General features: G+C 41.7%; 1 protein-coding gene across 1 annotated transcript in view; it reads right to left on the bottom strand.

Moving 5' to 3' along the window:
- The window catches only part of MCCC1 (methylcrotonyl-CoA carboxylase subunit 1), an 85,114-nt gene that overhangs the window by 13,568 nt on the left and 53,158 nt on the right, over positions 1 to 18,388 (bottom strand). The window contains exons 12-14 of the mRNA XM_073626291.1: positions 17,814 to 17,923; positions 4,628 to 4,844; positions 2,450 to 2,536 (exon numbers count right to left, since the gene is read on the bottom strand). Coding sequence (XP_073482392.1) covers positions 2,450 to 2,536; positions 4,628 to 4,844; positions 17,814 to 17,923 — 414 coding nt within the window. The remainder of the gene's footprint in view (positions 1 to 2,449; positions 2,537 to 4,627; positions 4,845 to 17,813; positions 17,924 to 18,388) is intronic.

Consider the following 18,388-nt stretch of genomic DNA (forward strand, 5'->3'; position numbering starts at 1 on the left):
TAGTACAGCAAGTCCCTACCATGAACATGGTTTATATGCCTTTTAAATGTATCTTCCCTTTGGGTATACTCCAAGTTCTCCAGTTTTCTTCCATAAAACCTACAAGTAGGTTTATTGGTTTCAGATCAAATTAGCATTTACAATGCATTCATCATTGACTAAGGTAGGGAAACAGAATGCTATCCCCTCTACAGCAGGAACTCGCTTTGCAAGTTCACCAGTACAGGAAGTGGAGGGAGACCTCCCCAAAGAGATTTAAACAGAAATTTAAATACAAATAATGTTAGAACCATATCCACTCTATCCAAAAGTAAAAATATTTTGGCTTAGGTCCCACTTAAATCATGTCTGACTGATGGAGGTTTACATTTAAAGATTTTTATTCTGTTTCTATTTCATTCGATCCATCACTGAAAGAAAATGCTTTGGATGGATTATTACTTTAAATTCACAAACATATGCCCAGTAAACAGAATGAAGCCATTACATAAACTAGTAATGCCCAAACTAAAATCCAATAGAAAAAAAAAAAACACACACACACACACACACACACACACACACACACACACACAACACTACAACACTTTCAGGAGGGACCTGATTGGTCAGTGCCTGCAAATTAAATCGCTCTGGTATGCGCTGAAAGCTGTGGACAGAGAAGAGAGAGAAAAGGAGTAGAGATTTCAAATCCCTGGGCCACTGCACTGACAGCTCAGCATCTTCGGAGGCAAGTACAGCGGTGAGGAAGGGAAGGGAGTATGATTTTGGTTTGCCTTTAATTTTTTTCTGAAAAGGTGATCACTTTAGGGACACCTTGACTTTGACAGGAAAAGGGAGATTAGAAAATAATTTCTATCAGTCATGTTGACATGGAATTTTTACTGATGGGAACCCAGTTCTTTCATCATCTATTCAGTGCTAATTGCTACTGCTGTGAAGTAAACCTATCACAAACTTTGTCAGAGTGTTAGCCATTGATCAGTGTCAAAAGTTTGGAGACTAAGCGATATCCTTTATTAGCAAAGCTCCCACTTCCTACTCATTGCAGTGCTGAAGTAGAAATACAGCAGGGGGAATTGTCAGAACAAAGTAAAAGTCCATTACTCCCACACAGAACAGTCTTTAAGTGCATGTGCCTACAAAGAAGAGGAAGAGTTTCTGCTAGAGAAGGGGGGAGCACCACAACAAGAAAAAAAACAAAGACAAAAAAACCCAAAAACAATAAGATGTACAACACTTTTGGAACCAGACTTGATTTCCATTATTTTTGCCGAGTCTACAATAAGGCATAGGGTCTTGTTCACACCATTAATGCAGAAAAAACTGATGAAAAAAATGTGCAGATTTCACTTGCAGAGACACCAGTTTACATCACTTCTTTTCATGCTTGTTTCAATGAGTTTTATATGCGTTGCAGATCCCTGCACAGAAAGAAATCCACACGTGTTACCACTGTTGTGGTGTAAACAAGACAAAGAGAACAACTGTTTTCTTTGTGACCTTGCAGAATGCGTGCAGAAAAACTCACGTCTCTGCACACTGGTGCGAACAAGACCTTAAAAATAGAAGTACAGCCAAAGCTTGTTTGGCTGTACTCCTGTGGATCACAGAAGTGCAGTTTGTTCTGCACTCCTGTGACTAGTTTTCAGCAGACAGCTGGCTGGAACCCAACGGTCGGCTGACATCACAGAGCCAATCCAGGCTGGGGAAAGATCATGACAATATGGTCATAATCCGCCCACAGCCCTGAACCGGTACCCGGTTCAGCCTCTTCGCAAACCACAGAGCCTGAGCTAGCTGCTCCCGCCACTCCCTTCAAGCCCAGTGGTCAAGAGAGCGTGGGGTGGGGGGGGACTGATGCTGCATCCATCTAGTGAAGTATGATTCTGGAGAAAAAAAAAAACTATACTTCTCTTTTAAGGATTTCAAACATGCAAGCCAGACAAAAAAAAAAAAAAAAGAAGAAGAGTATACAGCTTGAAAGCTTGCATTATTATAAATTAGTCAACAAAACCAACAACGTGTATCACTTATACTCCAGACAGTCTACTTTTTTTTAAGCTATCCATATAAAGGAAAAGTTTGCCTTTTGAGGCTATTGGCTTGTAGTTGTAGAGCTGTTGACCGCTGTGGTAGTCAATTGATGCTTCCTGTCAATGTGAAACTGCCTGTGCAATTTAACTATAGACAGCTTACACTGACAGTCTGCAGGTGACCTACATGGCATCAGCAATCTGCTTTCCAGGCTTCTAAATAATAAAAAAAAAATAATAAATACAAAATAGTAAAATGCACATTTTTTTTGAAAAAGGTGAACTTGTCTTTTAGGTAGAATTTCACAACTAACCTTTCTAAGTTGGAAGGTATTTATGTGCCTCTACTATTAGAGAAACTGAAAAAATAAAATATATCACACAATATATCCAGAAATACAAAATTCACTTACTATTGTCTCCATCCAGCAATGCAAGGTTCCTGGTATATAAAATATTTATTCTTCTGCCACTGCCAGAAGCAAATGGAGAAAATTTGTCTACAAAAGCAAAATAGTAAAACGTCACATTTTCACATTTTGCACTGTTTCTTGCAGACAATGCAAATTACATTTACCCTCACATTCTACGTGTCCTGAATCCACCTGGCAAGTCTCTCTTGCAATACTGCAAAATAGCAACACATTTTATAGATATCTGGGTTCCCACAAGCAGAAAATGGTTCAAAAGAATTATTGTTAAAAAGATCATGGTTTCTAACTCAGAAAGGAAACAATACAGTATATTTACCCATAGTGGCGTTTTGAGCTAAACATGCAGAAATATTTGGTCTTTGCACCACTAACTTCCTCTTCTGTGCTTTATAGAATCACAACATATAGGGGTTGATTTACTAAAGTGCAGTTGCAATTTGCAAGGGAATTTTCCCCAGAGCTTAGTGAAGGAGGTGAAGCTCTGCTGAGTTCCACCATGCAATCATGTGCAAGTAAAAATGCTGTGTTTTTTTTGTCCATGCACATACAGTAATTGGGTATAATTTGCAAGTGAAATTTCACCACATTATCTAAGCTGTTGGGAAAATTCACTTGCAGAATTAAAACATTACTTGCAATGTGAATAGTGTATCTATCTTTAGTAAACCAACCCCATAGTGTGAAAGCATGTTGTTGCACTGTAATAGAACCCCCAGACACTACTCGGACCAACACTGGCAGAAGACATGCTACTTAGGATCCTATTAAATAAATCGACATATAGGAATTTCTATTACCTACCAACAGCTGAATATTGCATTAGCATTTTCTGAGTAACTGTTGTTTTCTGACTGCCGTTGTGGAGGGGGTGGGAGGATGGTGGTGAGGGGGTAGGAGGATGGTGGTGGGGGGGTAGGAGGATGGTGGTGGGGGGGTAGGAGGATGGTGGTGGGGGGGTAGGAGGATGGTGGTGGGGGGGTAGGAGGATGGTGGTGGGGGGGGGGGGGGGAGCGGCAGGATGCATCTTCGCCTAAGTAGATAAAAATCCTTGTACTGGCCCTACACAGAGCTTTGAAGGGATGGCATGGGTATGCCATTCCTTTTCAGCACAAGGGCCAGTGATGTCACCGACTGCCAACCAAATGAATATCTCCTAAATGGTGCAAGTTTAGGAGATATTAATTTAATATACAGGTAAGCTTTATTATACACGCTTACCTGTAGTTAAAAATCTGAAACTCATTAGGATTTGTATAATTTTAAGTATGACTGAGAAACTTATTTTTAAAGAACACTTTAACCTTTTGGAAAAAAGAAAAAATAATAAATGCACATTTTTTTGGAGGTAAAAAAAAAAAAAAATATGCATTTTTTTTGTAGCCTGTAAAGCATTGCACCAGTAATCAGCAGATCTCTGGTGCCATGCAGGTCTCCAGCAGATACAATCTGACAGGAAGCATGAATGAACTACTACGGCGCTCCACAGAGCTATGGTAGTTCATTGAAAAACTACTAGCCGACAGCCACACAGGCTGCCGGACCTTGTAGCTTTCCATGCACAGAGCCCTGTCAATCAGTGACGTGAGCGGAGTCCCGCTTGGCCACTTTTTTTTTTTTTTTAATTGTGACAGCTAATGGGGAGGGAGAAGAAGCCTGCAAGTTGTCACAGCGGGGATCAGGGAGGTGCGCGGGCCGGTCCATTTGTAACATATTACATCCTGAATATGGTTGCAACATGTTACGAAAGGTGAACATATCCTTTAACCTGGACTAACCATTCATTTTTGAATTAATGTGGCTACAATTGTCTGATCTATAATATGGACTTTAAATCTCAAGTACATTATTTGAGGAAACAGTTGCACACTACCGTCAGCCACAGCATAAACATGCCACAATGACAGCACCATAGTAGGCTCCACAGGTGCTAATATTTGCATCCACACTACATAAATGCACCCTTACATTATAATGGAGCCACACAATTTTTTAGAACCGCCTAATGGCCATAAAAATAGGCGTCGCGGTCTACTGCTTCTCAGGGGTTTACTGAATCTTTATCTGCATGCACGGTTGTAAGTTACTATGTGAGATCAGACTACATATTTCAATTAGTATAGAATACTGTATATAGAACATAGGGAAGGAGAAACAAACCTTCCCAAAGCATATTGAACTCATCAGTTAAGATTTGCTCCTTCAGAATGAGACCCAGAGCAGCCTGGCACAACATCTGATTGGAGATTCCTTTCTTAGGAGGAAACAGCTCGTTATAATGCTGGGGGATAAAACTGGTATGTACATCCCCTGCTTCAAATGCTGGATGTCCAGAGAGACTAAGGAGGAAATCAATATTGGTGCTCAGTCCTACAATCTGTAAAGACAGACCAGAAGGCAAATCAATAAACATATTAAGAGTGTAAGAATGAAACGGAGAAGAACGCAAATTTAATATAGATTTTCTATTAACCTGAGCATTTTATAAACAGAGAATCAAAAACATAGCTAATAAAATGTAATCACACAATGTACATTACAAGACTGTTAGCATGCAAAAAGGAGTTCAGTGACCAAATACATTTTGGTACTGCATTATTACAGATTGAGAAAAATCACAGAGGCTGCCATTGTTGGCCTCTTCTGAAATGCTAGCTGTATCGCTGTCATGTTGAGGAATTAAAATGTAGAGGGCGCTCTAAAACAATAAATGGTACCTGAGTAAATGTGAATTAACTCAGACAACTGACATTAAATATGCTAATAAAGTGCAATGTGCCTATACATAAATATACACAGGTGATATGCCACAAGCAATGCTGACAATAGATATGCCAGAAAGACATGAAAAGGGTATAATAAAGTCCCAAAAACAATATATAAATCCAGAGAAACTTCTGTGTTTAAGATCCTCCAGAGAAATAGTGAATGTTCCTTCTCCGGCTGTTCAAAATACACCCAACGTGCTCTTATATATAATCGGCTTACCAGAGAAAATTGACTCCTTTAATTAAAAAGTGAGTCAGATAAAGCTTTAGCAAGAAAATGCTTGCTGCAATGATGGCCGGGAATATAGGAAACCTCTTCTCTGCAGGGATCATAGCTGGGTTGTAAAAAGATAATAAGGAACCAATAGTGTAATCCTGTTTATTAAAAAAATTAAAATACAAATGCCGAATGGCTGCTTACATGGAGATGTGCCTTAGCCCGGCACCGGGGCTGCAAATGTGACCGTTACCGGGGGATGCCTTGTGGCTAGCTTCCCTGGCTGGCGTGCGTTCCACCGTCCCACCAGGAACAACCAAAGGGAAAGGAAGTGCGTGAAGTAACGTGCCTAAGTACCGCCTCGACGTACGTTTCGTTATTATGTCAAGGGATTGCTCCCTTGTGGGCGTATATTTTTATAGTGTGGAGCCAATACACACAGGTGGGGAGGGAAAATTACATAATTGAGCAGCCACAATGCCGGTTTACATGAATCAAGATTGCCTCGGAGCTAAATAACATCCAAGTGGGTGCAAACCATAATTAATATTATATAGAAAAAAGTATTAAGATATCATAGGACATTAATCCTAAAAAATACAATAAAAACTAAAATTTCAATAAAACTTTTACAATAAAGCATTTAAAAATAAATTTTAGTCACTGGCCAGAAAACAATTCAGGTCCAACTCTATATTCATACCCAGTGGCTGCATACTTCGTAATTTATACAACCACTGTGTTTCATTTTGGGAAACTGCTCTCATCATATGTGTGCCTCTCCGATGATGAAATTTTGTCAATCCCATAAAATGTAAGTAATGTGGGGTCACTATTATGGTGGAGCCGAAAATGTTTAGATACACCATGGTTTAAAAGCCCTATTCTTAAATGCTTATTGTAAGATCCATCCTCTTCTTTTTCCCCCCCAATTCAAAATTCCTCCCCTTTTTTAAAAAAAAATATAAAAATCCTATTATTACAAAAAGGATACTTTTTAACAGCTTACCTGTAAAATCCTTTTCTTGGAGTACATCATGGGACACAGAGCCTAAGTAATAACTTAATAGATTATGGGCCACCTTCAGGTGTTGACACTGATCTACCCAATACAGGAAGTTCACTCCCCTATATAACCCCTCCTCCTTCCAGGAGTACCTCAGTTTTTGTAGCAAAGCAATATACTTAAACCCCATAAAGAGGGGAGGGACTTCTGTGTCCCATGATGTACTCCAAGAAAAAAGATTTTACAGGTAAGCCGTTATAAAAACCCTATTTTCTTTATCGTACATCAAGGGACACAGAGCCTAAGTAATAACTTAATGGGACGTCCCATAGCAATGCTATTTGAGGGGAGGGAGAGACAACCAGTAGGGCAACCCTAGACCAGAGGACTTATACTGCTGCCTGCAGCACACTGCGCACGAAAGCGATATCCTCATACCTCCTTACACCCACCTGATAAAATTTTGTGAATGTATGTACTGAAGACCAATTTGTGGCCTTGCAGATCTGAGCCATGGAGGCCTGGTGACGCACTGTCCAAGAAGCACTAGCCGACCTGGTAGAGTGCGCCTTAATGTGAAACAGGGGAATCTTACCCCTTAAATCATAAGTTTGAATTATCATTTGTCAAATCCACTTGACGACAGTGGATTTCGACGCTGCCTGTCCTTTCTTGGGACCCTCTGGCAGAATAAATAAAATCTGAACAGTTGCCTTTAAATAGATTTTCACTGCTCTCACCACATCAAGACAATTTAGTGACTTTTCTTCCCTGGAACATGGTTTTGGAAAAAACGATGACAGGACAATATCTTGGTTCAGGTGGAAACCTGAGACTACTTTCGTAAAAAACCCGGACGAGGGCGTAACACCACCCTGTCCTCATGAAAAATCAAATATGGCTCTTTACAAGAAAGAGAGGCCAATTCCAAAACCCACCTTGCTGAGGATATAGCAACCAAAAATACCAGCTTCCTTGTCAGAAGGACTAAGGGAATATGCTGTATCGGTTCAAATGGCTGTTTTTGTAACACTGACAAAATTAAGTTCAAGTCCCAAGGGCTTAAAGGTGATTTAACTGGCGGATTAATCCGCATCACCCCTTGGATAAAGACTTGGCCCTTAATAGTACTCAGGGCCAACTTCACCTCTATGCCTAATTATAGAAACGCAAGAATTCTGCCTATGATATATCTCTGAGGGTGCCAAACCTTGGATTCACACCAGGAAACAGCTTGATCCTGCAAAGAAGTCGTGACAGCAACTGAATAGGGGGGAATGCATAGGTCAGTGAGAGCTGTTCCCACGGGGTTACCAACGCATCTGTTCCACATGCGAGTGGATCCCTTGTCCTTGACACAAAGTTGACTAACTTCATGTTGAATCTGGACGCTAGAAGATCTACGTTTGGAGTCCCCCATCTTTGGCAAACAGCCCAAAAAATGTCAGGGTGAAGAGACCATTCCCCTGGGAATAACTGCTGGTAACTTAAGTAGTCTGCCTACCAATTCTCTATTCCCGGAATGAAGACTGCCGGATAGGCACGGAATATTCCTTTCTGCCCATGTTAGAATATGGTTCACCTCTCTCTGCGCTGAGAGACTCTTGGTGCCCCCCTGGTGAGTGATATAGACCACAGTCGTGGCATTATCGGATTGGATCCTGACAGGACAATTCCTTAACATAGAAGTCCAGGCCTTCAGAGCCAGACGCACAATCTAAAAAATATATAACAAAGTTGCGCTACCAGCAACAACCAAATAAATTTAAAAATAGTGACAGCAGCCACTATCAACAATGATCAGAATTGTGAAAAAAGTGCAAGAAATATATAATGCAGCGCTAAAAGAATATACCAATCCCAAAAACACTCTTGGGGAGAATATTCAACAAGTGAACTCGTGAATATAAAACTAAGAGTGAATAAGTTAGAACGTGTTCATAACATTTGACAAATGAGAGGAATCTAATATGAGCATTGCATAGTCACATATACTAAAAAAATGTAAGAAAATCCATCAATTGATTACACCAAGGAGTTCATCTAATTCAGGTAAGTCAACTTAATGGTTCAGCATGTAATGAAGTTTCTAGATGTTTCATAGAAGCGATCAATATAGTCTCTTTTTAAAAAATATATTGGTGCAATCTTCCTTAAAAGGCACAAATAACAGGTATGCATGGTGGATATGACTTCACATATGATACTTGTAGATGTACATCAAACATCAGGGAAAGGCAATTGATACTCTTACCCCAGGGTGTGGACCCACACACCAGCGGTGGTGAGTCAATCAAGCATAAAACGATCCTCCACGATAAATCATCCAACCAGTATCTCTGCAGGCAAGCCGCTGCGTAACAACATCAACTTCCAGGAGGTTCCATAAGAAGTAATCACCATCTGAACATCAGAGAGAAGGAGTATTAGTTCTGATCACTAAGTGCAAAGAAGTTCCTCATTTCTCTTTCCAGGCTCCACACACTCTGTGTTCTGAATCTCTAGGATGTTAATGGGCAAGGCTTATTCGGTTCTTGACCACTGTCCTTGGACAGTCGTTTTCTCTAGTACTGCTCCCCAGCCTGAAAGGCTGGCATCTGTCGTTACTACTTTCTAGATAGTTGGTCTGAAGGATTTTCCTTTCAGCAGATAGTAACCACCAACAGAGGCTTTGGACACTCTTGGGGACAGCCAAATTGGCAAGTCCAGAGCTTGGATCGTTTTGTTCCAAGCAGACAGGATACTGCTTTGTAACAGTCTCGAATGGAACTGGGCATAGGGGACTGCTTCGAATGAAGCCACCATCTTTCTTAACAACCTCATGCAAAGGCGAATTGAGGGATTTCTTTTCGACCTGACCATCTGCACCAGCTCTTGTATGAAGCTGATCTTTACCAGAGGCAAGAACACCTTTTTCTGGACTGGGTCTATGATCAGGCCCAAATACTTCAGCTTTCTTAGCGGTTTTAAGGAAGACTTCTCTAGGTTGAGAATTCAACCCAGACTTTCCAAGTAACAGGTTGTAATGCGTACACTTTGCTCCAAGCGAGCTACTGACTGGTTAATTAACAATAGATCATCTAGGTACGCCAAGACTGTTATGCCCTGTGCTCTTAACCTGGCTAGAGGTGGGGCCGGGGTGCTGTAGCTAGCCTGAAGGGCAAAGCTACAAACTGAAAATGCTGCTGTTCTACTTCGAACCGCAGAAACCTTTGGTGAGTGGGAAATATAGGGACATGCAGATATGCATCCCTGATGTCAATGGACGCCAGAAGTTCTCTTCCCTGTAGGATAGAAACTACTGACCTGATTGACTCCATTTAAAAGGAGCGGATTTTCAGGAATTTATTTAGATTCCTTAGATCTAGATTGGGTCTGACATCACCATTTGGTTTTGGTACCGTAAACAGGTTTGAATGAAACCCCAAACCTTGCTCTTCTGTGGGGATCTGTATGATCACCCCCTGAGCCAATAATCGGTCTAATGCTTAAAACAGAGATTGCCTTTTCCCTGGAACTTTGGGAACATTTGATCTCAGAAAATGAGACAGTGGAAACTCTCAAAATTCTAGTTTGTATTCTAGAGACACAGTGGAGATTGACCCATCTGTCCTGAATTTCCCTTTGCCAGACTTATGAGAATTTCCGAAGTCTTCCCCCACGATGGTGGGGGGGGGGGCGCCTTTTCAAGATGAGGCTTTAGTATTCTGCTTTGCAGATTTGCTGCCCCAGGTCTTCTATTGTGCCTGGGTCTGACCCTGAGGTTTTCCTTTACAGTCTGACGGAGGAGGCCATCGCCACTGCCTAAAGGCGGATGCCCCAGGCGCAGGAGAAAAAGTCAGTTTAAATGAAAGACGTTTATACTTTCTTTTGACTGGCAAACGAGTACTCTTCCCACTAGAAATTGTTTGGATGTATTTATCCAAATCATCACCAAATAAATCGCTCCCCATGAAAAGGGAAACTAGTCAGAAGCTTTTTGCAAGGTGCTTCGGCTGACCAACTTTTTAACCACAGGGTCCTACGCATGTGTACTAGCACAAGCACAAGTCGGGATGCTTGGTGAATAGAGTCTTTCATGGCATCTATGGCAAAACATAGCACCTTTGGTAGTTCAGCCAACTCACGGGCCTGTTGTGCAGGGAGCTCCTTAAGGGCCTCTTTGAAATGGTCCTTTAGGGACTGACAGATGCCTATTGCAGCAACTGCAGGCTGAGAAACGGCCCCTGCCAAGGAAAAAGAGGATTTTAACAGAAACTCCAACTTTTTATCTGTTGGATCTTTAAGCATTTGTGCATTGTCTACTGGACAAGTTCAATTTTTATTCACACTGGAAATCGCAGCGTCAACTGCTGGTACCTAACATTTTTTTGTGAATTTCTCCTCCATGGGATAGAGAACTGAGAATCTCTTTGGAGGGAGAAAATACTTATCCGGGTGATCCCATTCAGCATAAATAAGCTTTTCTAGTAATGCATGGAACGGAAATGCATGAAAAGGCTGTAGTTTTAAAGAACCCAAGGAAGAGACCGAACTTTCAGCTGACTCTGTTAGGGGTAGCATGAAAGTGGAACGAACCATCTCCGTAAGAGTTTGTACCATCAATCTCTCAGATTGCGAGGTTGCAAAAGGTTCATCAACTGTTGTTTCCTCTGCAGAGGAATAATCGGCTTGTTTTTCCTTGTGAACGCTTGAGGGTAATACCTCATTCAGTGCCCACTGTTCCCTTGGTAAAGGGTTTCAGGTGGGGGAAGGGGATCTAGCACGCTTCCTATCCACTTGGATGGAGGATGCTATTAAAGCCGATAATCTTCCTTCTAAGCGCTGCAGGGCAGAGGAAAATGCATCTTCAGTCACGTATACAGGGGCTGAAGTGTGAGAAGCAGTTGCACCACCAATAGGTTCCAATGACTCACCCTGGCTTGCCATATCTGGTATCTCCAGAGAGGATGACAGAGTGGATGCATGACTGGAGTTCCCAGCACCTGGGGGTGGAATTTTTGGCACGTTTGTGGTAGCTCTGGAAGTCATAATGCTAAGCACAAAAGCAGAGGCTTTAAGACAAATATACTATTTGCTGAGCAATAGTCTAGCAACAAATGCTACCATACAGATCAGTTTTTGATGCTGAATAACAATTGTATTTCCTGTACTGGAAATGCCTGTATACACCCCTTACATGCCCCAGCGATCCTGTGTCCTGTGTGACAGCCTCTTCACTTCAGATGCTCTGATAGAGACTTTCTGTCATAAGAGCGTCAGATTTATAAAGAGACTTCAGGTGTGAGCCTGATTAGTGTCCCAGTGTGTGCGCTGTGTGCTCCACGTGGACGCTGAGTCCTGCACACGCCGCCGCCTGCCTCAGACCATGCCCTCTTTCAGTGACCCACCCTCCTCCTTTCAAATGAACCTTAGCCGGCGTGCAGATGGCATGACATTCAGGTCTGTAATGCAGTCCCGAAGGAGAGGAGGCTGCAGCTGCCATCTGGCACTCTTGGCAGGTTTCACATTACATGGGCGCAACAAGGCTTTAAACAGGCAGGTAAAACATAATAAAACTGTTTATTAAAATGCTCATCAACACTGTTGGCTGGCTGCTAAACCCCCAAACCACAGCAAAGCTCCAGTTCTCTTGATGTATAAATAAGCCCCCCGGCACCCCTACGGGGTGGGGGTTTATTTAGCAGTTGAGGCTTCTATTCTGTTTTATAAGTGAGAATCGGTTTAGAGCTGTCACATTTTTCCAATTACTCAAACATGCAACCCTACCCAAATGTAGGATGTAGTACAGCTTTACTACTAGGACACACATACATGCTGTTGTAGCTGGACACAGAGCTGCTGAGAAGCAACGTAACAAGGTATGTGTATCTTTACTCCCTCTAGAGGAGATTTTAAGGCACTACAATGTTTTCATATGGAAGAAAAAAAGGCATAGGTGGACTTTGCAGTTCCTAAGCTTCTTCCCTTACCTTTTCCTCACTGCAGGATACTGCTGAAACAGGCCGATCCAAACTTCACCCATCATGGCGGGCAGCGTTAGCAAACCTTCAAAGACCGGGTCCCTATTATAGGGGTTCCACTGCTTTGGACCTGTAGAGCACCCCTCAGGAGCAACTTTAGGTAATGTAGCATGACCAAAAAGAGTCCTTGTTCCTGGGGTCCAGCCCTCAAAAGAGAGGCTTACAGGCAAAACCTCGTTCTTCTATGTGAGGCCCGGTACCATCCTGTGGCCTCAGTGGCTTGGATGGATCCGGTCAATGGAGGAATTTAAATCCAGCCTGGATCCCTCCTGGAGCTCCTCAGAGCACATCTTCACTCGTGACCAATACCTTAGACACTGGCGAAAAAACTGAGGTACTCCTGGAAGGAGGAGGGGTTATATAGGGGAGTGAACTTCCTGTATTGGGTATACCAGTGTCAACACCTGAAGGTGGCCCATAACCCATTAAGTTATTACTTAGGCTCTGTGTCCCATGATGTACGATAAAGAAATTAAGTTTTATTACATTTTAGTTTTTATTGTATTTTTTAGGATTAATGTCCTATGCTACCATATTAACACATTTTTATATTAATGGTTTGCACCCACTTGGATGTTATTTATCTCTGAGGCAATCTTGATTCATGTAAACCGGAATTGTGGCTGCTCAATTATGTAATTTTCCCTCCCCACCTGTGTGTATTGGCTCCACACTATAAAAATATATGCCCACAAGTGACCAAGTACGCTTCCTGATGACGCAATAACGAAACGTACATCGAGGCAGTACTTGGTCATGTTACTTCCACTTCTGGTCCCTTTGGTTGTTCCAGGTAGGGCGGTGGAACGCACGTCAGCCACGGAGGCTAGTCGCGAGGCATCCCCCGATAACGGTCACGTTCGCAGCCACATCTCCATGTAAGGAGCCATTCGGCATTTGTATTTTAATTTTTTTAATAAACAGGATTACATTATTGTTTCCTTATTATCTTTTTACATAACCCATCTATGATCCCTGCAGAGGAGAGGTTTCCTATATCCACGGCCATCATTGCAGCAAGCATTGTCTTGCTAACGTTTTATCTGACTCACGTTTTAGTTAAAGGAGTCAATTTTCTCTGGTAAGCAGATTATTTAACCGCTTCCCGACCGGCGCATGCGATGTACATCGGCAGAATGGCACGGCCGTCCCTTTGAATTTGCCGCCGTGCCGTTGCGTGCGTGCCGGCCAAGAGCTCCGCGAGTCGGGTCGCGGGTCCTGTGGACTCCATCGCCGCGGGGATACCCGCGATCGTCTCACGGAGAGGAAGAATGGGGATATGCTAATGTAAACAAGCATCTCCCCGTTCTGCCTAGTGACAGTGTCACTGATCATAGCTCCCTGTGATCGGGAGCTATGATCAGTGATGTGTCACAGCTAGCCCATCCCCCCTACAGTTAGAACACATCCCTAGGACACATTTAACCCCTACAGCGCCACCTAGTGTTAACCCTTTCACTGCCAGTCACATTTACACAGTAATCAATGCGATTTTAATCGCACTGATCGCTGTATAAATGTGAATGGTTCCAAAATCATGCCAAAATTGTCTGATGTGTCCGCCATAATGTCGCAGTCATGATAAAAATCGCTGATAGCCGCCATTACTAGTAAAAAATAAATAAATAGATAAAAATGCCATAAAAATATCCCCTATTTTATAAACGCTATAACTTTTGCGCAAACCAATCAATAAACGCTTATTGCGGGTTTTTTTTACCAAAAATATATCGAAGAATACGTATCAGCCTAAACTGAGGAAAAAAAAATTTTTTTTTATATTTTTGGGGGATATTTATTATAGCAAAAAGCAAAAAATAATGCGTTTTTTTCAAAATTGTCGCTCTTTTTTTGTTTATAGCGCAAAGAATAAAAACCGCAGGGGTGATCAAATACCACCAAAAGAAAGCTCAATTTGTGGGGAAAAAAAAGACGTCAATTTTGTTTGGGAGCCACGTCGCACAACCGCGCAATTGTCAGTTAAAGCGGCGCAGTGTCGAATCGCAAAAAGTGCTCTGGTCTTTGGCCAGCGAAATGGTCCGGGGCTTAAGTGGATATAAGAGCACGTTGGGTGTATTTTGAGCAGCCGGTGAAGGAACATTCACTATTTCTCTGGAAGATTTTTGAACACAGAAGTTTCTCTGGATTTATATATTGTTTTTGGGACTTTATTATACCCTTTTCACGTCTTTCTGGCATATCTATTGTCAGTATCACTTGTGGCATTTGTATAGGCACATTGCACTTTATTAGCATATTTAATGCTAGTTGTCTAAGTTAATTCACATTTGCTCAGGTACCATTTATTGTTTTAGAGCGCCCTCTACACTTTAATTTATCAGTTTTTGAGTATCGCAAGTACTTAGAGCAGCAGCCATTTTTTCTAAAATTTTTCATCATTTCACTATTTTAATTAGGTTAATGCGGAGTACACCAATTTTTTCACCATGCTGATGAATTGCCTTCGATACTTCTTGACTAACTGACCTGGAACAAGAATTACTTACTTATTTACAGCATGTACAGTGGGGAAATTATTTGAACCCCTGCAGATTTTTTTTAAGTTCGCCCACTTACAAAGAAATTAAGGGTTTATAATTTTTGTCATAGGTTTATTTTAAATGATAGAGACAGAATAGCAACCAAAAATCCAGGAAAAAAAAAAACACATGATACAAATGGAGTTGCAGTTCAGTGAGTAAAATAAGTATTTGATCCCTTACCAACCAACAATAATTCTGGATCCCACAGAGACTGGCTACCATATGTGCTCATGTGGTACACAGATTAGTCCTGTCAATTTACTAAGGTGCTCCTAACGACAACTCGTTATGTGTTGTCCACAGAATCTTTCTTCCATTCAAACCTTCCAATTATGGGCAAGAGCTGTCAAAGTACGTCAGGGACAAGATTGTAGACCTGCACAAGGCTGGAAAGACCAACAGCAAGAAGCTTGGTGAGAAGGAGACAATTGTTGGAGCGATTATTCACAAATGGAGGAAAAACAAAATAACTAACTATCAATCGCTCTTGGTCTTGCGCTCCATACAAGATTTCGCCTCATGGGGTAGGGCTGATCATGAGAATAGTGAGGGATCAGCCCAGAACTACATGGGAGGAGCTTGTGAATGATCTCAAGGCAGTTGGGACTACAGTCGGCAAACAAACCATTGGTAACACAATACACCGCCATGGATTGAAATCCTGCAGCTCCCGCAAGGTCCCCCTCCTCAAGAAGGCACATGTACAGGCCCGTCTGAAGTTTGCCAATGAACATCTAAAGGATTCAGAGAAGGATTGGGAGAAAGTGCTGTGGTCAGATGAGACCAAAATTGAGCTATTTGGCATTAACTCGATTCGCCGTGTTTGGAGAAAAATTACCCTAAGAATACCATCTCTACAGTCAAGCACGAGGTAGAAACATTATGCTTTGGGGCTGTTTCTCTGCTGAAGGTACAGGCTGAATTTGCCACATTGAGGGACCAATGGACGGGGCCATGTATTGTAAAATCTTGGATCTGAATCTTCTTCTCTCAGCCAGAACACTAAAGATGTGTTGTGGATGGGTCTTCCAGCATGACAATGACCCAAAACATACTGCCAGGGCAAAAAAGGAGTGGTTCAAGAAGAAGCACATTAAGGATATGGTGGAGTGGCCTAGCCAATCTCCTGACCTTAATGCTATAGAAAATGTATGGAGGGAGTTGAAACTTCAAGTTGCCAAGCAACAGCCAAGAAACCTTAAAGATTTAGTGAAGATCTATAAAGAAGAGTGGACCAAAACCCCTCCTGAGAGGTGTGCAAACGTCTTACTTCTGTGCTTGCCAACAAGGGTTTCTCCAAGTACTAAGTCATGTTTTAGTTACATAGTTAGTCAGGTTGAAAAAAGACACAAGTTCATCTAGTTCAACCATAAAAAAAATAAGTAAATAAAATAAAAAATATCATACAATCCCAATATACCCAATCCTATACCCACAGTTGATCCAGAGGAAGGCGAAAAAACCCCCAGAAAAGCAGGATCCAATTTGCTACAGCAAGGGAAAAAATTCCTTCCTGATCCCAGCAAGGCAATCGGATTTTCCCTATAAATGTTAGTACCCAGTTATATTATGTACAATTAGGAAAGAATCCAGGCCTTTTTTAAAGCAATCTGCTGAGCTGGCCAGAACCACCTCTGGAGGGAGTCTATTCCACATTTTCACAGCTCTTACTGTGAAGAAAACTTTCCGTATTTGGAGATGAAATCTCTTTTCCTCTAGACATAAAGAGTGCCCCCTTGTCCTCAGTGTTGACCGTAAAGTGAATAACTCAATACCAAGTTCACTATACGAACCCCTATATTTAGACATGGTGATCATATCCCTCCTTAATCTCCTCTTCTCAAGAGTGAATAAATTCAGTTCCTCTAATCTTTCCTCATAGCTGAGCGCCTCCATGCCTCTTCTGAATGGTGATCAAAAACATATTTTACTCACTGAACTGCAACTCAATTAAGAACATTTGTATGTGCTTTTTTTCTGGATTTTTGGTTGACATTCTGTGTCCATCATTTAAAATACACCTATGATGAAAATTATAGACCCTTCATTTCTTTGTAAGTGGGCAAACTTACAAAATCTGCAGGGGATAAAAAAAATGACTTTCCCCACTATATGTTCCTGATCTGTGATTCAAAATGTGTTGATGCCAGAGACAGCCAGGCAACTAGTATTTTAAAAGAGAAGGCCATAAATGGCCCCCATTTCTCTCATGACATTTATATCGCCTTAAAAATTAATGAAGGGTATAAAGTTGCTCCTTAGAATATTTTTACACCCAGATGGACTAAATGTTGCAAACCAAATTGAAATAACTGCAGTTTGGATTCAATAAACTGGCAACCATTACTAAAGAGCTTACTAAAAATGTAAAAAAAAACAGCCATGATTGGTCTTATTCAAGAACATAAATGTTAAGCCTTAAATGATTATACTTGTGCAGGCTTACCTATGAAAAAGTTTTATACTTTGCCCTTATTTTAGCTGTATTTACTTTGTCAGAACACGACGCTAAAGCTAACATACATTCATTTAGTGTGAAGTTAGGCAGTTCACAGGCTACAGCTGGCAATACACTGTTGGCAGAAAAAAAAATGGATTTCTCTAACCACACAAGGTATATATTGGAATTCCCCACTACGCATTCTGACCGGCAGCACCCAACACTTTCAGAATACAATGATCAGCAGCTGCAACCAGCGATCAATGGAAAATTTTCAAACATGTACTTTCGACAGAAGTCGATTAGACAACGATGCTGTAGAAAACTGTTCAAAACTTGTTTTACTCACATTGTACTGCCGTAAGCAATATCTCAATTTTGTCAGTGCTGCTTGCCGATCCTTTGCCCAAACCACCAATTTAGCAATCATGGGATCGTAATGTACAGAAACCTCATCACCTGTCAGTTTTGGAAGAGGAGAAAACAAAGCAAAGTTATTACGCAAGAAAAATTACACAACAAAACTCCTCTGCAAAACAGCATGATTTATATGGCGTTGCCTAAATCGAAGGCTTAAAGTGATACTAAAGGCTTTTTTTTTTTTCAAATAACAAACATGTCATACTTACCTGTTCTGTTCAAGGGTTTTGCGCAGAGCAGTCCTGATCCTCCACTGCTTGGGTCCCCTGCTGGCGCTTTAGACTCCTTTCCCCATGTGTGCTCGCTCCTGATCCCCGCTCTGTGTCCATAAGACACACAGAATGGGGCACACTACCACCCCTAGCTCACTGGCTGCGATTGACAGCAGCAGGAGCCATTTGGCTGTTTTTGTGTCAATGAAGCGGCAGAGAGCCGGGACAGCAGCCACTCTCATGCACATCACTGGGTCAAGATCGGGCTCCGGTAAGTATTAGAGGAAGCTGC

Source organism: Aquarana catesbeiana, linkage group LG04, assembly GCF_042186555.1.
Source record: "Aquarana catesbeiana isolate 2022-GZ linkage group LG04, ASM4218655v1, whole genome shotgun sequence".
Classification (NCBI taxonomy): domain Eukaryota; kingdom Metazoa; phylum Chordata; class Amphibia; order Anura; family Ranidae; genus Aquarana; species Aquarana catesbeiana.